We start from the raw sequence: 21931 nt of genomic DNA, 5'->3' as shown, positions 1-21931 counted from the left end.
CTTTATATCTCTAGCAAGTAGCAAATGCTCTTTTTATTAAGTAGGAACACTTCATAAATTTCATCATGTAAATAATTGTATTGTTGTATAAGTGATTTATTATATAAGTGTTTTACTGCTTCATAACCAGCATTCAGTAAATATTTCATTTGCTCAAAAGCAATACTCAAAAATAAAACCCCAAACCTCAACCCAGTATAAAAGTAAAAACCTGTTAAATTTTACCAAGGGTATACATAAGTGTTACTTATTTAATAAAACTTCACTGTACAAATGATTAAGTATATAGGTGATTTACTGTATCAGTACGTTACTGTTTAGTGATCTGCAGTCAATAAACATTTCATTAGGTTAAAAAATAAAATCCAGCCCTAACCAGTTTGGCTTAGTGGATAGAGCTTCAGCCTGCAAACTCTAGGGTCCCGGATTCAATTCTGTTCAAGGGCATCTAGGCACATTCCCACTGGGGGTGTGCAGGAGGCAGCTGATTGATGCTTCTCTCTCATCGATGTTTCTAACTCTCTATCCCTCTCCCTTCCTCTCTGTAAAAAATCAATAAAATATATATTTAAAAATAAATAAATAAAAATAAATAAAATGAAATAAATCCAGCCCTGGCCAGTGTGCTCAGGGGTTAGAGTATCAGCCTGTACACTGAGAGGTCGAGTTGAGGATTTGATTCCCAGGCAAGGGCATGTACCTAGGATGCAGGTTTGATACTTGGCCCTGATCAGGGCATATGCAGGAGGCAACTGATCGATGTGTCTCTCTCACATCCATGTTTCTCTGTCTCCCGCTCCCTCCCTCCTTTTCACTCTCTCTTAAAGAAAAAAAAAAAAAGTCAATGGAAAAAATAGTCTCCAGTGAGGATTAACAACATCAACAATAAAATCCAAAACCTCAATCACTTATGAAAACACAAGCTAAAATCTGTTAAATGTCATGGAGTGTACATACAGAAGTTACCACACCACTATCATTAAGTCCCCCACTTAGGTTCTAAAATTAAAACCAACTAAGGCCCTAACCGGTTTGGCTCAGTGGAGAGAGCGTCGGCCTGCAGACTCAAGGGTCTCAGGTTCACTTCAGTCAAGGGCATGTACCTTCATTGCGGGCACATCCCCGGTGGGGAGTATGCAGGAGGCAGCTGATCGATGTTTCTGACTCTCTATCCTCTCCCTTTCTCTCTATGAAAAATCAATAAAATATATTTAATAATAATAATAAAAACAACTAAGTAGACACAGGGGTGTTAAAGGCAAGAGACCTGCTTTCTTTCCAGCTGAACCAGGTAAATACAAGGCTTCAAAGGCTGAGTCTGCTTAGCTGACCGGCTTTAAAATTCCGGCTGAAATGCTTGCAGGTAAACAGGAAGCTGTAGTTTCTGGGAGCCAGCCCTACCTCTCTGAGCTCTGTAACTAACCTCCCCCGGTAACTGAACCACTGTGAACCCACCTGGGCTATTCAGGGGACCTACTTGTGTCAATACACCATGTTTACTGTGAGGTTGTGATGCACTTAAGCATAACGAAGGATGGAGAAGTGAGCACAGTGGGTCAATGTGAGTGCTAAGCTGTTTGGTCTAACAAGGCTATAATGGTGAGCGGTTCAGGCATAGTTCTGAGTGTCCCTCTGCTTGATGGCTGCAGTTAAATTTGTTTATCCTGACAAGGCCTTGTCTCTGATTAGTTCCAGTTCAGCAGCTTAACAAAAAAGCATTTCTAAAATGTGATGTAATAGTAAGGGGAGCAGCACCAAGATGGGGGTGGGAGCCCAGCTGACTTGACTCAATGGTTGAGTGTCGACCTATGAACCAGGAGGTCATGGTTCAATTCCCAGTCAGGACACACGCCCAGGTTGCAGGCTTGATCTCCAGCGGGGGGAATGGGCATGCAGGAGGCAGCTGATCAATGATTCTCTCTCATCACTGATGTTTCTCTCTCTCTGTCTTCCTTCTTCTCTGAAATCAATTAAAAAATATAAATACAAATATACTTAAAAAAAAAAAAAAAGATTGGGGTGGGGGTGGATAGGAAACTTGCCCTGCTAAAGTAAGAGATTCATTGAAATTCAGCTCAACCCTTATTATTCATGAATTAATGCAACCTTTCCTTGAGACTAACATCCAACAGAATTTCAAATGTACCTAGCAATTGTACTTCTGGGAATTTAATCCACAGATGTGCATCCACAAGCACAGATACAGATATAAAAGGATGCACACAGCAGCAATGTTTGTAGCAAAGAAAAACAAGGTAAAGAATCTAAATGACCAAAACCAGGAAACTGGCTAATGAAAATACCGTGCAACTTTTTTTAAAAATGTGGTGATGGTGTGTGCTTTTATGTTCAACTAGGGTTAAGTCAAAAAAGAAAGTTATGTTTTCAAAGAATGCTATGCATGTATATGTTGGTCATGCATAGGAAATCTTGAATGATACACAATAAACTTAATAATGGTAACCTATAAGTGGGACCCTCTAGTAGAAAGAGTTAATGTAAAACACACACACACACCATTCAAACCTGTAAAGAATTTTTGTGAGTTTATCCGAGCAAAACTGTTGACAATTGCTGTGAAGCAGAATCTCAATGTATTGGGAGAATAACAGCTATTAACCTTGTTTTATATATTACAATCAAAGGAGTGTCTCGTAAGTGGATTATATAAAATCCATTGGTGACAGATTAGGAGGCAGGAGAAAGCAAAGGTGGTAGGGGAACCTCTTTGATTGGATAAAAAGTAAAATGATAGGCACATACTTCTTTTACTGAGGTGGGTGTAGGATAGTTAACCGTCAACAATTAACTCCATAGCAATGAAGGGACTTGTGGTCTGTGTCCCGGAGCCCTCATGCCTCTGGCTGTGGCTGAGGTGTCCAGAAAAAGGGAAGTTACAAGTTACCCTGAAATTTCACAGGTATGTTATTTTATTTTTTTTAAATAGATTTTTATTGATTTTTTACAGAGAGGAAGATAGAGGGATAGAGAGTTAGAAACATTGATCAGCTACCTCCTGCATACCTCCTACTGGGGATGTGCCCGCAATCAAGGTACATGCCCTTGTCGGGAATCGAACCTGAGACCTTTCAGTCCGCAGATCGATGGTCTATCCACTGAGCCAAACCCGTTAGGGCCACAGGTATATTATTTTAGATGCAAAAAGACAATAGGCTAGGTCAAGGTAAAGACTGACCTTTGTCAGGAAAGGCACAGGCTTAGGAAGTGAGTACCCACTATAAACTGCTTTCAGCTGAAGTTTTCATTTCAGACCATCCTTTGTGGTTACTGTAGGTCTTTGAGTTTGCAAGACCGCCACGCAGGCCTCCCCTGAGCTTGTCAGGTTTGCATGGGGTCTCTTTTTCCTCCACAGGAGGGAGGGCATTTTACATTCATCTTTACACGGCTCTGCACTGTTTGAATTTTTTAGTTATTTGTGTATTACTTTTTTTAAAAAATTGACTTCAGAGAAAGGGAGAGAGAGAGGCATTGATAAGATAGAATCATTGATTAGCTGCCTCCTACACGCTTCACAGCGGGAATTGAGCCTTTAAGCCAGGCATGAGCTTGACCAGGAATCGAACTGTGACCTCTTGGTTCATAGGGCAAAGCTTAACCACTGAACCATGCCGGCCGGGCCAGGTATTACTTTTATAGTTTAAACAAACAAAAATATTTTTTTAAATTTCAAAACCAACCTGCATGTCACTTCCTCTGTGAATTCCTATGTCCAACACCGCCCTCCCAGCCTTCCCTCTTCATATCTTTCTAGCATCTCATATTTATTACAATTACTAGCAGTCTGGTGGTGAGATAGCTTTCTAATTCACCCCTGAATTGTGTTCTGAAGGAAAAAGTAAAATTCAGCACTGGGCATATCTCTGAAACTGCTTATAAGGCAGCAATTAGTTTTATAAAAACATTGTACGCAAGCCCTCTGCACGTAACCATCAGGATCCATTCACCAATGGTAGGATTGTTCTATTGCCAGCCCCACCCCCAAACAAAGTAAGCTGTACCTTGGAGGGCTTGTACCCAAACAGCATGACAACAGCAACTTTGAAGTCCTCTCTGCTTAGATAGCCTTTGTTATCTTCATCACATGCTCTGAATACCTAAAGAACATGAAATACCGTTAGTTCAGACCGGAACCATTTGTTCTATTATCTTTATTATTACCAGCTTCTATTACATTGGAGCCTCCAAAATCTAAAACTTGGCCCACCAGTAGGCTCGGAGATGGGAGTTTCATGATCCTACTTTTAATTCTCCAGAAATCTTAATGCGTACCCCCTTCGAGAGTTCCAACGACCTAATCGCTAACCTGACACAAGTTAATTCCTTTAAACTCTTAGGATAATTTTCAACTCAAAATTCGGTACTAGCTGAAACCAGTTTGGCTCAGTGGATAGAGAGCGTTGGCCTGCAGAATGAAAGGTCCCAGGTTCCATTCCGGTCAAGGGCATGTAACCTGGTTGCCGGCACATCCCCAGTAGGGGGTGTGCAAGAGGCAGCTGGTGGATGTTTCTAACTCTCCATCCCTCTCTCTTCCTCTCTGTAAAAAAATCAATAAAATATATTTAACAAACAAACAAACAAACAAAACAAAAACAAAATTCGGTCCTAGACTCAGGAAGGTGAGTCAAAGGGGCTTGCTTTGAAAGGCGGGAGGAGAGATGCAGATTACTTAGTGGACCCTGTAGCGGAGCAGGGAAAGGACTGACAAGCAGCCAGAACACAGGACAGAGAGGCAGAGCCTTGCAGCCTTAGGCTCAGCCATTAGCAAAGTCACTTTTTGCAAGGAGGCTCAGTCAGACCCAAGCGAGAGCGTTCCAAAACCAGTTAAAACCCGAGACACCTACTTCCACCCATTTCTTGTGTTCCGAAGGGCTGGCTTCCCACGTGCACGGCCGGGCCCCGGCCTCGGAGAAAAACATCGCGACCGTCCCACCAGCGGCCTCCGGAGTCAGACCCGGACGGGGACCCGCAGACCACCCGCCCCGGACACTGCGGGTCTGGAAGCTGAAAGTGGCCGGGCACCGCCAAGGTCTCCTCCCATTGGACGGCTCGCCCCGCAGTTCGATTGGCCAAACGCTTTGTTTATAACGTTTCCCCGGAGCAGCCTATGGCGGAGAGGCTCCCAGGCCCGCCCCCCAGCGCTAGGCCCCGCCCAGTCTGGCCCGCTTAACCCCACGCGCGCCGCTGGGGAGCTCGCTGACGCGGGTGCTGCTTTCAATTATTCTTCTCATTCTCGGCCCTTAGACCTCGCAATAAGTTACTATTGATAATTTTTAAAATATATTTTATTGATTTTTTAACAGAAAGGAAAAGAGAGGGATAGATAGCTAGAAGAATTGATGAGAGAAACATTGATCAGCTGCCTGCTGCACACCCCTCACTGGGGAATGTGCCCGCAACCAAGATACATGCCCTTTGACCAGAATCGAACCTGGGACCTTTCAGTCCGCAGGCCGAAGCTCTATCCACTGAACCAATCCGGTTTCGGCACTATTGATAATTTTGATCTACAGCATTGTGCTATTATGAGACACACAAAAAGTGTGAACAAAGTTTAATAGGAACTGAACAAAAAGAACCAAGTCCACGATTCGCGTGCACATCAATTAGCAAGTCCCTGGGGGTCGAGCCCGCCTGGGTCAGTTTTGTCCTCTCAGGAGCCCCAGAACCTAGCACGTAGCCTGGCGCAAAGCAGACGAACCAAGTGACCCCTGAGGACATGGACGCAAGTTACTTCATTCAATCCCCAGGCGGAGGAGCTTGATAGGAAAGAAACTCCGAGAATAAGTAGCATCAATAGCACTGAGCCCAGATTCCACAGCAAACATCCTTATTCAAGACAAGGACTGTGGAGAGGGTTGCGTTTTGCAAAGGAGTTTATCTTAGATGCCTTTCTTAGGGCAAATCAGAAAGATGAAAACACACACACACACACACACACACACACACACACACACACGGGCACACAAGCACGAGTTTCAACTAAGAAACAGGCATTGGAGTCCGAGTCTGAGGGGAGCTTATTTAACCTTTTATTTTTCACAACAGGTTTTACAGTGTGCACTCCAGGCAAACCCGCTTCTTCTGGGGGACAGGTCTCAGTCCTCAGCTGCCTCGAACCTCAGCTGGTCCTCCCTCTGCCTTTAAACATCTATCCACCGCCACCACCACCACCACCTCCAGCCTCCAGCCCTGAGAATCCCTGTAAATAGGATGAGTTTTGCTAACTAAGATAGAGGGAGAAAACAATTCTTTCCCCCCCTCCGATTTTTTGTTTTTGTTTGAGATGAATGGCCAGGAGGTGAGCGAAGACCTAGAGGCAGCCAGGTCTCCCTCTCCTCCTCCTGCTGGGAGAGCTCCAAGCAGCCCCCGTGGACACGGCGGGCTTTAGGACCCAGCGGCGGGCGTCCCGGAAGTGGAAGGGGCCGAGCGGAGGCCGCGAGGTGCGCGCTGGTCCCGCAGAGTTTGAACTGCGCGCAGGCGCCGGCCGCCGTGGCGGGGCTGGACCAAGTGGCTGCGGGCTCGGGAGGCTGTGGAGGCTGCGGGCGCTGGACCTGCCATCCTGCTCGGGTCCGGGAAGACGTGAGTGCGCGGCGGGGCTGGCAGCGGAGCGTCTAGGAAAGACACGAGGTAGGGCCCCTGCTGGGCCTCGATTTCCTCCTGTGACTGTACCTCTGAGGCGCGAGAGGCCGGCGCTGGGACCCGAGTCCTACGGGGAGAGGGGGCGTGAGGGCTCCCCTGCTCGGATTCTTACCCCCCTGCGCCCCGGGGTGGGAGGGTGGTGTCGGCTGTTAGGAAGAACAGCTGGGCAGGTGGAGCGTTCACCCGATGCCAGGCACCGAACCTTTCTGTGCTCAGTTTCTCCATAAATGGCACCTGTCGTGGTACTCAGTGTAGACGCGTGAGAGTGAGTTAGTCCCTGGTGAAGCGCTTGGAATTGTACCCGGCCCGAGGTAAGCGCACAGGAAAGTTAGCAGCTGTCGTTACTTCCCAGACGTACCCCGAATCCACTCGCTTCCATCCCCACCGCCTTCATCCGTCTGCATCCCCATTCCATGTCGCAGGCCCATTCACTTCGACTTCTGTCTCCAAACCATTCTCCACCCAGACTTGTAAGGAACGGAATAATTTTTAAGGGGGTCAAAAGGACCAAGGTGCTCCCCGGCTTATTAAAACCCTCCCAGGGCGCCCTATTGTTCTTAGAATAAAATCCAGTATCTTTTAACACGCCCGCTCCTCCGTTTCCCCACCCCCTACCTCCTGGGCCATTGTATTCCTTGCCCAGGTCCTTCCCTTTGCTCTTGCAATGATTCCAGCCTCGTTCCCACCTCTTGGCCTTTGCAGGTTGGGTTTCCTTTACTTGGAATATTGCTTTGCCCCACCGCCCGCTGGTTCCTTTCATCCCTCAGGTCTCACTTAAATATTACTTATTCAGAGTGTTCCAGAGAAAGAGCAGCTCTGATTCTTGCTCATGCCTATAAGAAGTAAGGAATGTTTGTAAAGATTTCTTGGGGTTTGTTTATTTTTGTTTTGGTCTGTTGTTTTTTTAATGTTTCCGCTTTTTAAAAAATATATTTTATTGATTTTTTACAAAAGGAAGGGAGAGAGATAGTTAGAAACACCGATGAACTGAGAGAGAAACATTGATCAGCTGCCTCCTGTACACCCCCTGCGGGGGATGTGCCCACAACCAAGGTACATGCCCTGGACCAGAATCGAACCTGGGACCTTTCATTCCGCAGGCTGACGTTCTATCCATTGAGCCAAACCGGTTTCAGCTGGTCTGTTTCTTTACCCCTGAAATAAAAGTTCTCCTAGGGCAGAACCCATTTGTATGTTGTTAACTCTTAATTCCCAGTGATTGGCACCTAGTAGCTGTTCAGTAAGTATTTGTTGAAGGAATGAACTCTGGGAGGTAGGTATGGTACCCCTTGTATAGAGGAGGAAACTGAGGCTCAGCAGTGAAGTAACCTGTATGAGTAACCTTTATGGATCTGCAGGATCCATAAAGAGAAGCAGCTGGTGGTATTAAAGAATCCCCAGCTGGGTATAGTGTGGAGGGGGGAGAGGGGCTAGCAGCTCTAAGAGGAGGACTCATTTGCGTCCACAAATTGTTTAAATCCTTAATAGAAAAGCTCTTAACATTTCAAGTTGGCAGTTGGTGGGAGGATTTCTTTAGGTTTCATCCTCCGTTGCATCAGTTTTTCTCTTGTCAGATAAAGAAAGTTCAAATTACCCAGTGTGGGTCACAAAATAAAAGTGTTTTTGCTTCAGCACAAGTTCTTTCTCTGCAGGTTTTAGCAGTTTGATTTAGGGCCAGGCCAGGAGGATAATTACTAAGTTAGTTGGGTCCTCATGGAAGTACTTCTAGATAATGTAGAGACAGAATAGGTCATTTGACACTGTCTCCAGGGCCTTGTTAAGATTTATGGTAAGTAGCTTATCTTTGGGGAAGTAAGAAATAATCACTAAAGTCCTTTGGGCTCCATGCTTCTGTGAGGAATAGCTATGTAATTTCCGATTTGACTGCAAAAAGTTTGAGCATACTCAGAATTACTCTTGAAATTCCTTAAATTGGCCTTAATCCCAGCGACCAGTTGAAAGCTTCAGGGTCACCAATGAACTTTTTTTTTTTGTTTTGGTCTTTGGCTCAACCCCCATCTAAAAACAACGTCTAGATTGAAAGACTAAGGGAGAGGAGAGAGGGTGACCAGGACTTTTGCTGTCACTTTCTTTGCCAAATTCCATGGCCGGTCCTGGTAATGTGCCTGAGAACTCCTGCAAAGCAGCTGATGTTGGTTACATGCTCAGCTGATGTCTGGTAGGTGTCAGTGCGCTGTTCGTGGTCCAGACGCTCACAGGGCAGGGAGTTCAAGAGCAGTAGAGGTAGTTTGCCAGTGGCCTGGGGAATCCTAATAAAGAGGGAATATGCTAATTGGCCATCACCCCATCACAAAAATGGCTACACCCACAGCTGAGGCCAAGTTCCTTTAAGGAGCCTTAAGGAGCAATCAGTAGGGACCTGAGGCTATGCCTTCCCCTGCCCTGGCACCATGCCAAGGGGCTTCAGGCCTCGACCCCCACCCCGTGCCAGGCCAAGGGACCTGAGGCCCGCCCCCTGCCCAGCAGTGCTTTATGGGGGACCTCAAGGTGCGCTTCACATTCTGATGCTGGGCTAGGGGACTTCAGGCTGAGCCCCCCACCAGGTGGGGCTTGACAAGGAACCTCAGGCCGTGCCCCCACCCAGAGGGGCATGCTGGGGAACTCAGGCCGCTCCCCTGCCCTGCGGGGTTTGACGGGGAACATGAGATTGTGCCCCTCTCCCTGTGCTGGGCTGGGGGACCTGAGGCTGCGCGCGCACCCCTCCCCACCCACCACCACCACCACCTAGCGGGGCTTGACAGGACCTTAGACCACATCCCCTACCTGGCAGGGCTTGACCCTCAAGGTGCGCCCCCCTCCTGGTGCTAGGCTGAGGGACCTTAGGCTGTGCCTGGGAAGGCTTGATGGGGGACCTCAGGCCATGCCCCCCACCCAGCGAGGCTTGATGGGGGGCCTCAAGGCAAGCCGGCTGGGCTAGGCTGGGGGACCCAGGCCATGCCCCCCATCCTGACACTGGGCCAGGGAACCTGAGGCTATGCCCCCTGCCAGGTAGGACTTGACAAGAGTGGGACTGGCCAGGTCTGGACCTAGCCCAATGGTGGAGTGGGAGGCTGGGGCTGGGTCTCACGCAATTTTTGAGACGCATGTGGGTGGGCTTGGACTTGACTTTGGGTCCCGTGGTGCGCCCCAGACTCTGACAGGAGGAAGGTTTTCATGTATATTTTACTAATTTTCTTTCATCTCTAACACTTCCATTATAGAGAAAGGACAAATAGCAATATTAAATTATTTTCTCTAGTTAATCCCCTTTTAATGTGCACGAATTCGTGCACCGGGCCGCTAGTGGGAAATAACTTTATTTCTCCCTTTCATTTCCAGAAGAAGGAGAATGTCTCAGGAAGGTGATTATGGGAGATGGACGATATCCAGTAGCGATGAGAGCGAGGAGGAGAAGCCCACACTGGACAAGCCGTCTACCTCTCTCCTCCATGCCGGGCAGGAAGCTCCCTGCGAGCCACGGTACACCTGTTCCGAGGCTCGGAAAGCCGCCCACAGGAGGAAGATGTCACCCCTGAAATTCAGCAACACAGATGGGGTTTCCGAAGTGTCGCCTCCCAAGAAGCAGAAGAGCGGTTCCCAGGAGGAGCTGGGCTGGTGTCTCTCCAGCAGCGACGATGAGCTGCCCCCAGAGCCGCAGCTGACGGCCAGAGACACAGCTGAGAACGTGGCCGTCAAAGAGGAGAAGGGCGCCTCCCCTCCCCAAGACAGTGCTGCTCCAGGGGCTGGAAGACATGGCCCTCCTGCCCGCCACAGGCTCCCCGGGGAGGAAGAGGAGTACGAGACGTCCGGGGAAGGCCAGGACATTTGGGACATGCTGGATAAAGGGAGCCCCTTCCGGTTCTACCTCACTAGAGTCTCAGGAATTAAGCCAAAGTATAACTCTGGAGCCCTCCACATCAAGGGTAAGTTCATGGCTCTGGTGTCCCGAGCTGTCACTGCCCGTGAGAGGGCCCCTCGGGTGAAAACACGAGGGGAACTAGAATGCTCTCCAAGATCCTCTTGGACTTAACCCCTCCCAGGAAAGAGAAAAAGAGCATTTGACAGCAAATGCAGGGAGCTCTTAGGAAATCAGAGGCTGTTTCTCAGGCCCTGTAGAGCAGTGCTTTGGATTATTTAGTGCAATGTTTAAAATGGGTTTTAACTGTTAACTTTAAAGATTAAACTTGACCTGTAACACTTTATTAATGAAGGAGCAAATACTGGACAGCAGCAGTTCTCTCTGGTCCCTGGATCAGCAGGATCCGCCTCACCTAAAACCTGTCATCAATGCATGTTCTCGGCCCCACCCGGATTCTCTGAGAGCATGTTGTCAATAACCCCGCTCGGGGAATTCAGATGCCCAGTCCAGTTTGAGAACTTGTACTTGGAACCCTGGTTTTGGTTTCTGGTAAAGAAGCAAAAAGAGAATACCAGCATGCAAATAGATGTTTCCGTTCTGGACCAAAAGATGGCCTATGGTTGCTTTGATTATTCCCTGCGGGGTGTGTGACATATTGTTCTATACATATATTCGGTCTTCATCCCTGGCTATACTTGGTTTTTGTCCCAGAACAACTCCAAAGTAATTAAAGGGCAAAGAACTGTGTTTTGTTATTCATAACAAGCCCCTTTCAGCCACGCCTGGGTTTATGTTAATGAGGTGACTTTTGGAAAGCCCCTAAGGGGGTGGGGGAGGGGGGCTCATTGCCCAGTGAACCAACCACGTGATCAGAGTTGAAACTTTCAGCCTCATCCTTCACCTCCTGGGAGAGGGGAAGGACTGGAGGTTGAGTTAACCACTAAAGGCCAATCATTTCATCACTCCAGCCCATGTATCTCTTCCACCTGGCTGTTCCCAAGTTGTATCCTTTAATTATAAATCAGAAACCTAGTAAGCAAAAGTTCTCTGAGTCTTTTCAGCAAATTATCGAACCCAAGGAGGTGATCATGGGAACCCCCAAGTTATAGCACAGGAGGTCTAGACTTGTGATTGGTATCTGAGGTGGGGACAGTCCTTCACCTGTGGGATCTGATGCTAACTCCAGCCGGAGGGTGTCCACAGCTTAGAGCTATGGACACCTGTGTCCTCTCCTTCACAGGAAGTGAGTTAGTCCTGGGCTGGGGAAGTTTCTTGAGAGGGACTTGGAGGAGTACGTGAGGGTGGTAAAAATTCAGAGATCTGCAAAGAAGAACAGCAAGCATCATTGTTGTCCTTATTGGCAGCTTCTAAAACTGACCACTCATCCAGTACCGAAGTTGCAGCTTTCAATTGATTTTTTTTGAATTTTTTTTTTTTTTTTTTTTTTTTTTTTTTTACAGAGAGGAAGGGAGAGGGATAGAGAGTTAGAAACATTGATGAGAGAGAAACATCCATCACCTGCCTCCTTCACACCCCCTACTGGGGATGTGGCAACCAAGGTACATGCCCTTGACAGGAATTGAACCTGGGACCCTTCAGTCCACAGGCCGATGCTCTATCCACTGAGCCAAACCAGCTAGGGCTGGTTCACAGTTTTCTCAGCTAAATTTTTGAGCATCAGTGATTCTTAAGTCAGTTGTGATTATTATTGCTAGAGAATGTCTTTCAAAGTATGAATTATGTTTAAATGTTTGATCTTCACAGATATTTTATCTCCTCTATTTGGGACACTTGTATCTTCAGCACAGGTGAGTTTGCGACTGTTTTTTGGATGGAAGGGGACAGATAATTAACTCCATGAGAAAATAGGAGTGAGTGACGGGGACCCATGTCTCAGTCCTGTACAGGGCCCTGAGATGGCACCTTCCACAGTGCCAGCATGGAACTCAGATGCCATGACCAATGGGCTCCTGGCTCAGGACTGGGCTTCAGGGACTGGCTACTAAGTCACTTTAAGAATTTCAGCCCCCAGGGACTTCTTTTGGGAACACTGATAATCTCATGGCACTCGGGGGCGACCCCCAAAGAACTGTGGGTGGAGAGGTAAAAGCCAAGTCACGTTGGATTTACAAAAACAAGACATTTCCTGCACCTGCCCCCAAAAAGGGGACGAAAAGTTATGGCTACTTCTTTCTGCATGTGTGGTTGCTCCTGCCTGACGGAGCCGGTCGCTTTGTGTTGACAAATCACCTTAACGCCCCAGAGGGTCAAGTACATGGTCAGAAAATGGGCCACTTCCTGGAAGAAAGCAAAGCTTTCTGTGCCTTCATGTTTGGCTTGGTCTCCAGATAAAGCCTCGGGATGAGCGAGTCCCTCTGTCAGGAGGAGAGTGAGGACTACTCAAGTGTGGGGAGGAGCCCCCATGGGTAAGTCCAGTGCAGAACCTGGGGGTTAAGCTGTAATCGTTGTAAGCCTAGTGAACGTCCAGTCCCAGATGCCTGTCTGCAAAGCCGGCTCCTCAGTTTGGCTGGAAGTGGATGGTCTCTTCTAAAAGTCCTTTTCGTAATCACCGAGGGGGGAAGGGTACATTTATAAGCCCCTTTGTCTGAATTAATCAGAGAGCCCTCAGAAACGGCAGATACGAATGCTGCCAAACACACAAGCATAATTGCCTAGAACCTGCTTTCTCACACACTCCTCCATTGATTCAGACCCCCTGGGCCATGCGTTCCCTTCAAGGTGTATCGCAGGTTTGTTTGTGAATAATGTGGCAGAACTATCTAGGCTTATAAATGAAACATGTGGTTCATCATTATTTTAGAGCTTCTTTCCATCAAATAACCACCCAGCTCTCCGTATAGACTGCCTGGCTAAGTCACCTGTGACTGACATGCTTTTCTTTTCCCTCCATCTAGTTTAACTACTGTTTTGACGTGGACTGGCTCGTACGACAGTATCCACCGGAGTTCAGGTGAGTCTCCGGGACGACAGGTGACATTGAAACACACGATCTGTGCTTCTCAGGCAGCTGCCGGCCATCTTTGGTGAACGTCTTCTGAAACCATCCTGATCATGCAAACAATGGGAAAACAGCATTTTTTTTTTTTCTATTCTAGTTAATCACATGTATTCCTTTCACAGATTTGACCATATCTTCCATTTCTCTGCCCAGAAGTAGATCAAGACAACTTCCATCCCACATAAGAGAACTTTATGTCCGGTGTTAGAGTGAAAGAAAAGATCACTGCCTCCCATCCCCACCCCACCGCCCAGCCCTGTGAGCATGCCCACACGTGGCCAGCATTACTTAGCACATCACCCTGTGCTGAGAATCGCTTTCTAAATGATTCTCCTTGTAGTCTGAGTTAATAAAGGGGTCCCGGGGCCTTCCCTTACCCAGGTGATGGAGGTGATGGATTTCAGTCTGTCACCTGGAGTTCAAAAGCCTGGGGTCCAGCAACACAGACTGAATAGCATCACACAGTGTGACATGCGCCGTCCTGGTTTCTAACGCGTTTACATGGCAGGCTCCGTAACAGCAAGTAAGGCCGAGGAATGCACACGTGGGAAGAACGATTGTCAGGCCCTCCGAGTCCTGGGTTCATTTAGGAACCAGATGGTGGAAACCATCATTAACGGTAGAAGAAATGCCATTGAAATTTCCCAGGGCGCTGGCACTACAGGGCTTGTATTTGACCTCTGACCCAAAGCATTCATTTTAGCTGCATGTGACAGAAAGCCCAAAATAACAGCCGCTGAAACAAGAAAGAAAACATTTTTCCAACCTAAGACATCCACAAGGTAGACATTTAAGTTCTGGATTGGGGCCGTAATGGTCCTCAGAGGATTAGCCCTCCCGTCTTTCTGTCCTCCTGGGGCTGCGGATCCCCGGTCTGTGTTCCAGGTGGCCTGAAGGAGAAAGGGGAGAAGGATGAGACGGCACGTCCCAGCTGGGGCCCCTCTGAGCGGCCGTCCTGAAGTCTCACTGAACGCCTTGCTTGTATTTCGTTGAGCGGCAGTCACAGGATGATGACTGGCTCTCAGAGAGGCTGTGAAGGAAGTTAGGCTGAGCACACCCTCTCTGAGGGAGGTCGGGATTTGTTAGGAAAGGAGAGAAGGACATCAGGGGCTTCAGGAGGCAGCAAGCCCATCTGCATGGGCTCCTGGCCACAGACGACCCTGTTGGTTGCACTGGCACCTTTTTGTTATTCATTCCTTTGCTTCTCAAAGACCTTGAAATCAAATTGCCACACCTTTCAAGTGTTGCCGGAGTATAGACCACTGCTCCTTGTGTATCTGTTATGGGTTGAATTGTCTCACCCCAAAAAGGATCTGTTGGAGTTCTAACCCCCAGAACCTCAGAATGTGACTTATTTGGAAGTAGGTTTTTTGGGGGGTGGATAATCAAATCAAAATGAGGTCATTAAGGGGGGGGTCTTACTCTAATGTGACTGGTGTCCTCATGAGAAAGAGACATTTGGACACAGACATACAGAGCAAAGACACAGGGAGAATACCGCCCGGAAGTTAGGACAGGCCTGGAGCAGGCCCTTCCCTCCCAACACCCCCCCCCACCCCACCCCCGGAACCAACCCTGCTGACACCTGATCTCAGCCTTGTTGTTTCCGGAACCAAGAGACAAAGAAGTCCTGTTGTCTAAGCCCCCGGGCTTGTGGTACTTTATTATGCCCTCTGACCCCCACCCCAACAGACTTGTCCGGTACCCCCTGGACTCTCCATAACTGGTCAGAGGACAGAAGGGTCCTGCCTTCCCACACACACTGGCTGCTCAGTGCACATGGGGAACGCCAGCCATCAGGAGCTGTTAAGGAGGAGGAAGGGCCTAAATGTAAAGTTAAGGCAACATCCAGAATTGACAGAAATTCTGACCGCAGAGGTTGTACTGCCTTTTGTCATCATTCAGATGCTGCCCTTAGAGGGGTTTTCCAGAGAAACAGAACCAAGGGAGATACATTATACGGAGATGTATTATGGGCAGCTAGCTCAAGAGGAAGAGAACAAATTCTCCCTCCACTTTTTGTTTCTCCCTTGGGCTGTCAGTGGACTGGATGAGGCCACACATTGGAGTCCACCATTCAAAGGCCCATTCTCATCCAGAAACAGCCTCCCAGACACACCCAGAAATGATGTTTTACGTGAACACCCCTTGGCCCGGTCAAGTTGACACGTAAAATGAACCATCTCAGCAGCCTTTTAGTGACAGTTTATGGGACCAATAAATTTGAAGGAGTTCATTCAGATTTCAACTTCTGTCAGTAATGGTTAATCTCTTATTTTTAAGAAAGTTCTGATGATCTGATAACACTAATTATTTTCTGTCCTGATTTTCTAGTTGTAAAATAGGAAAAAATTGTGAAGGTGTGGTTTCTTAGTTTTATTTGAACTAACGTGATATAAAGTTCTTGGGGATTAGGTAGCTAGGTGCTTGTACCGGAAGTGCATTTTCTATAATGTTTCTTTTTAGTTGCTTGTTGCCCTTCACATAGGGTAGAGAATCGTTCTGCACCGTGGTTGGAACATGTGGAAGTAGCTACCTTTGTTCATCTTGTTTGAGTGTTCCTTGAATAAAAATCCAAGTTTTGTTTTGTTGGGTGTGCTTGCAAAGATATATTGACTTTTAAGGATTATCTCACTTTGAATTAACTGGAGAAGATCATAATTCCCTTAAAAGCCTTTTAATCTATTCCTGGAGAGTATTCTCTTTTTTAAAATAGATTTTTATTGATTTCAGAGAGGAAGGGAAAAGAGAGAGAGATAGAAATATCAATGATGAGAGAGAATCATTGATTGGCTGCCTCATGCACACCCCACACTGGGGGTAAAGCCTGCAACCTGGGCATGTGCCCTGACCGGGAATGGAGCTGTGACCACCTGGTTCCTAGGTCAACGCTCAATCACTGAGCCACGCCAGCCAGGCCTGAAGAGTCTTCTCATGTTGTCCTTTAGGAATTAAAAAAAACAGCATTTTCAGTGTAACTTGGGCTCTGTTTCATTTCAATAGAACCACCTTTAATGAGTCTGAATGCTGCTGTGGACCTGGCCCTGTTCACTCTTGTAGCCTCCAGTCTAGTGCAGTGCCTAGCACACAGTAGGAGCTTGGTGAATGTAGGCCTGGCAAGGTCCCAACAGCAGGGAAAGAAAAGAGCATCATACTATACAACGGTAATGTTGTGTCTTTAATCTTTCTGAATTTAAACATATTAACACAGAGTAACCATGTGCCCTTTGGGACCAAAGAAGGTAATTCATTACTCAAGGGCTTGCTTGAGTCACAACCCCTCTGAGTCCAACTAGGGCTTCAGGATCGGACCCCCTGTCCCCATTGTCACGGTAACTGGTCAGTGAAGATGAACTGACGTGCTCTGTTAGCCCTGGACTCAGTCTCCACAGAGGCCAGAAGCACGTGTGGGTGATAAAGAAGCTGGTGTTCCCTCACCAGGCACGAGTCCAGCTCTGTGAATGATGTATTTCCCATTCTTCTGGCCTCTTCAGGAAGAAGCCGATCCTGCTGGTGCATGGCGATAAACGAGAAGCTAAGGCTCAGCTGCACGCCGAGGCCAAGCCTTATGGGAACATCTCCCTCTGCCAGGTAAGCTGCTGTTGCCGTCACGCTTGGTCTGAGAGTTGAAAGGGAATTTAGACATTTCCTCTTCCTACCTGCCACGTGCAGGAATCCTCCCTCCAGCATCCGCAACAGATGTTGTCTGGCTCTGGCTTGAATGCTTCCTGAGGTAGCCCTTGTGGTTAGAAAGATTTTTTTCTTTGTGTTGGCTTCTTATCTCTGTATTAGAGTTCTTCAGGGAAGCAGCCTATGGGACACATAACACATCTCTATGTCTGGGGGCGGCTGGCAAGTCCAAAATCCAGGCAAGAACAGGTGTTGCCGTTTGAGTCCACAGGCAATCTGGAGACTCAATTTTCTCTTCCTTGAAGGAGTGGGTCTTTTTTTATCTCCTGAGGCCTTCAACTGATTGGATAAGGCCCACCTACATTGTGGAGGGTAATCTGTTTTAATCTAAAAAGTACTTTCACTGCAACATCTGACCAAACATCTGGATGTTGTGTCCTAGCTAAGCTGACATGAAATTAACCATCACAACCTTCCTCTTTGTGACTTCCACACATGGGTCCTAATGTTTCCCTCTGGGGCACATACAGTAATTCTCCCCCTAGCATGTGTCTGTGGTTCTTATGTTTGAAGACATCTCCCGTAGTTGTCTCACCTTGTTCAATTGTATTGGATGTACCATGGATTCCCTTTTTCTCCCCAACTTCCAGACCTCCTCTGGTTGTCTCTAGTCAGCCAGTATGCCTCTCAAAACCCGGCTGTGACTCAACCATTGCCCTTTATATAGTTGGAATTTGAAAGCATTCTTTTTTTTTTTTTTTTAATATATTTTATTGATTTTGTACAGAGAGGAAGGGAGAGGTAGAGAGTTAGAAACATCTCGCACACCCCCTACTGGGGATATGCCCGCAATCAAGGTACATGCCCTTGACCGGAATCGAACCCGGGACCCTTCAGTCCCCAAGCCGACGCTCTATCCATTGAGCCAAACCAGTCCCGGCAAAAGCATTCTTTTTCCCAACATATCTATAGCTCACTTCTGCACAGATAAACCTTTGCTTAGCCATTGCCTAAAATCCAATGTTTTTTTTTATTTTGATTGCCCAAGCAGAAGAGGTTAAACTGCAGTAGGATAGCTCTCATCAGACTAAAATTATAACGGTGATTAAATCAATAGAAATCATATTTTTCAAAGATTCCCTGTCCTGAGAAGTTTTGGAGACATTGTGGCATGCCTGATGGCTTGCTCCAGACCGGCCACTAGAGGGCAGAACGAGCCACAATATTTCAAACCTTGTGCAAAGAGCTATTCAGAAGCTCCTAGATGTAGTCCGAGGAACAGAAGGATCGTGGCCCCATCCTGGCCTATTGAAATACCTCTGTGCCTTGTCTGTAAGATGAATTCTTGACGTTGATGTCAAAGAATCTGTGTGTGCTAACACTTCTATCCTGTACCTGTGGGGCCAGAGGTCGGAGATTGAGGCCCGGGTTCTGTCCCAGCTCTGCGCATGCTCACCGTGTCATCCTGGGCTCATCGCTGAACCAGGTTAAGCCTAAGTCCTCCATGACTAAATGGACTGCTAAGGCTGTTCTTCATTGGGTTGTTGTACAGGATGTGGTGCATTTGCACCCCAAAGAGCCCATTTGATATTATCTGATGAAGTTACTATCATCCTTGATTTTGTGCTTGGACTTGCCCCAAATCACACAACTTATAACAACAAAACAACTCAAAAGCCAAGTCTCTTAACCATGTCTTTTCCCAGCTAAACATCATTTTACAGAGTGGCAGTCTTCATTCTAATTTTGTAATTTTAAAGACATCAAATACAGTTCCCTGTTCTCTCTTCTGTGGCCAGACCACACAAATGCATGCTGGTCTGTGAGCACCCCACATGCTGAGTGTGCGAGGATGGCGGATGGGCCACCTGTCTGTGAGCATCCCCAGTCCGGGGCCCGTGTCCTCACCTGTGTGTTCAGTTGCTTATTACTGCCTCCGGCAAACGGATCCACCCACCTGTCCTGTGGTTGGTGGGCGGGACTTGTAGCAGTACTGCCGGTCCAGGCCCCTTTCCTAACAACTCCGAATCCCCTAATAGCACCATCATTTTAAAGAGGAGTAAGATGAAGCACAGAGATTTTAAGTATTTTTCAAAGACATGCAAAGTTGTGAAGCTAGGGTTTGCACATACCTAACTGCTATTTTGATGTTTCTACTTTAACTCTTTCCTAGCCTACATCTGGGGCATCGTCTGTTTAACTAAGGTCTTGCTATACTGGGTGTTAGATAAAATGTTTTACTTCTCCACTTATGTCCCATTTATACGTGAAGATAATCATTTTGTAATAAGAAAATTTAATATATTCTTTATTTTCAGTACTTGTTATGTTATTAATGTAAGAAAACTTCTGTTTTAACATCACAACACAAGTCTTTCTGACGCCACCACTGAGTGTTTTTTTTTTTGAATACGTGCTGAAAACTTTTTTTGCAATTGTTAATTTCTGTATAAGCCAAATTTCTCATGTTACAACTTTGCAAATGCTCATTTGTTTTTATTAGTTTTTGACAACTAAAGAAATTAGGCTTTCTAACTTCTAATTACTATAATTAAAAATGCAGAAAGTATTGAATTATTCTGGGTAACTTTTTAAGAAATAAGTTTTTAAAAACAAGCCTCACTGGATATTATAAAAGCTGTATTGTTTATCAAAGGCTTGTCCACTAGAGGGCAGTAAAAGCAATTAAAGAAGAAGAAGAAGAAAAGACCTGAACCATTTCTAATTTAATTTCCAATAGATAGGGATATTGAGGGTTTTTTAATAAGTGACTTGACTTCTTTTTCATCCTAGGCAAAGTTGGATATTGCATTTGGAACACACCACACGTAAGCAATTTTTATGAACTGGGGAGAGGGTATGGTGCTAATAAATCAAAGCATGCTATTCAGAAAGGCCCTTGCAGGAGTTCGGAGTTCAGGTGTGATGATTTTGCTGGGAAGGGGAGGGGAGGAGCGGGAATGCTATCAGTAGGGAAACAGAGGAGGTGGAGTTGTTTTCTAACAGCCTGAAGCTACAATACTTTCAGCACAAAAGCCCGAATCTCTGGTGCCGTTTCTGCTTTTCTTTCTGGACATTCACCGTAGGAGAATAGATACTGTGGTGTGCGGTCTGTGGTTCTGAGTGACTGTCCGTGTGTCAGTAACGCGCTGTGGGTGCCACTATGTTAAAGAGAGTCTCAGCTACATCAAGTAGAGAATATCCTGTGATTGAAAAAAAACACTATTTTACAAAAAGTTGTCAACTCAAGAGGCTGATGCCTGTCCCTGCTCAAAACAGCTCAGAAATTCCTTCTCGAATGCTCTTCTGAAGCCTTGCCAGCCAGACGGGAAGAACTTGTGTTTCTTCCTGCTTGGCACGTTGCGCCAATGTCCGCTGGACTCCTGCTTTAGGTCAGTCCTGCCACTATTTTTGCTGAGCCCTTTTACGTAATTGGTTCTGCAAGTGAGAATAAGGACTAGCCATGGTTGTCCCTATTTCAGCCTTTTTTATATATATATATAAAGCACGTTTCTCTGGGAAGGATTTGTGAAGTGAACGTGACTGAGCCTCGTCTGTCCTCTAGACCAGTAGTGGAAATGGGTTGCTGGCAGCTTCTGGTATGTTCCTTCGGTGTCTGTCTGTAGGGCAAAAGGGAATCTCTAGGCGGGAGTGTGAGTCTTTCTGTGATCCCCGATTTCCTGATATTACGGTGCCCTGAAATGAGGGCATACGTTCATCTTTCTCTCTGTCCACTTAAAACTATACCATCCAGTGGCTTTAAGAAAAAGGAACCAGAGCTGAAGAGTTGAGCCATTTCGTAAAGGCGACCTACCAACCCTACGTTATCTGCTCTTAGATGCTCTTGAGTAAATGTTGCAGCATTTACCGACCAACCCTAATTAGAGCTTCGGTCTAATTCATTCAGGAATAAATTTGCCAAGTGGTTTGTGCGTTGGGGAAGACAGGGTCTGAGGGCTGTTGAGAGTGGACTCAGGCACCGCAGGATCAGTTATTGTTTGTGTCACACTGAGCTCACAGGATGCTGATTCAGGCAGAGGATAAAGAATGGCATTGTATACGGCGGCTCAGCATCTTCCCTAAACCCCCAGTGCCAGGCTCCTGTGCCAGCCACGCCTTCTGTGCCAGCAATCAGCATCTCATGGGCAGTCGCCCTGTATTCCACATGCCAGCAAGTAGTCACTGAGCCTGTGCCTTTGTCCAGGAGGGGCTGAGTGTGCTGAGCCTGGCCAGGGTCTGACACATGGATGTTCAGTTGAGTCTTCATTGCACAGACCAGACCAGAGGCCCCACGCAGATAAGCAGTGTTCCCTGGACCAGTGCTGCTGCTCAGATGGATCCATTGTTTTCTGTGGTCCATCCTGCCCTCCCCAACACACAAACCACTTGGCCAATTTATTCCTCCTTTTCGCCTCCCCACCCCCCAGATTCGCCCTTAAATGCCTAAGGGAGTAATTGGGATCTTTCCCACCCGCATATTATGTGTAGTTTGCATTTTGTTAACATGGCAGTGTCTTGTAGGAGATTGTACTCATATCTTGCATTCACTGTCCATTGCTCCTTTTTAAATGGTTTAGAAATTATTAATTATCTATTATATTCTTGAGAGACAGCTCTGGGGATATAACGGGTTTGGGACATAATGAGTTCTGTTCTTGCAGCTTTTAGTCTTTTGGTCGGAGAGGCAAGACAGACACATGAGTTAGGAAAGGAGGAAAGCCTTGCAGCTCATGGGGCAGAGTGGAGCGGCCGCAGTAAGTAGG

General features: G+C 46.9%; 2 protein-coding genes across 6 annotated transcripts in view; one reads left to right on the top strand and one right to left on the bottom strand.

The window, feature by feature from the left end:
* EFCAB11 (EF-hand calcium binding domain 11) overlaps positions 1 to 5056 on the bottom strand; it is a 124778-nt gene extending 119722 nt beyond the window's left edge. For 2 of the 3 annotated variants that reach the window (XM_084884392.1, XM_084884394.1), the window contains exons 1-2: positions 4863 to 5054; positions 4020 to 4115 (exon numbers count right to left, since the gene is read on the bottom strand). In XM_084884392.1, coding sequence (XP_084740518.1) covers positions 4020 to 4115; positions 4863 to 4937 — 171 coding nt within the window. In that variant the 5' untranslated portion in view covers positions 4938 to 5054. Of the gene's footprint in view, positions 1 to 4019; positions 4116 to 4862 lie in introns of all 3 variants that reach the window. The other variant, XM_084884393.1, reaches the window with a different exon arrangement.
* A 1388-nt stretch (positions 5057 to 6444) lies between these two features.
* Positions 6445 to 21931, top strand: part of TDP1 (tyrosyl-DNA phosphodiesterase 1) — a 49501-nt gene continuing 34014 nt past the window's right edge. The window contains exons 1-6 of one of the 3 annotated variants that reach the window (XM_084884096.1): positions 6445 to 6648; positions 10000 to 10583; positions 12284 to 12327; positions 13435 to 13490; positions 17033 to 17129; positions 19962 to 19996. In XM_084884096.1, coding sequence (XP_084740222.1) covers positions 10010 to 10583; positions 12284 to 12327; positions 13435 to 13490; positions 17033 to 17129; positions 19962 to 19996 — 806 coding nt within the window. In that variant the 5' untranslated portion in view covers positions 6445 to 6648; positions 10000 to 10009. The remainder of the gene's footprint in view (positions 6649 to 9999; positions 10584 to 12283; positions 12328 to 13434; positions 13491 to 17032; positions 17130 to 19961; positions 19997 to 21931) is intronic. The other 2 variants (XM_084884098.1, XM_084884097.1) reach the window with 2 other exon arrangements.

Source organism: Pipistrellus hanaki (assembly GCF_964339955.1).
Source record: "Pipistrellus hanaki genome assembly, chromosome: 1".
Classification (NCBI taxonomy): domain Eukaryota; kingdom Metazoa; phylum Chordata; class Mammalia; order Chiroptera; family Vespertilionidae; genus Pipistrellus; species Pipistrellus hanaki.
The sequence above is the reverse complement of the archived record's forward strand: the minus strand, read 5'-3'. Positions and strand labels throughout refer to the sequence as shown.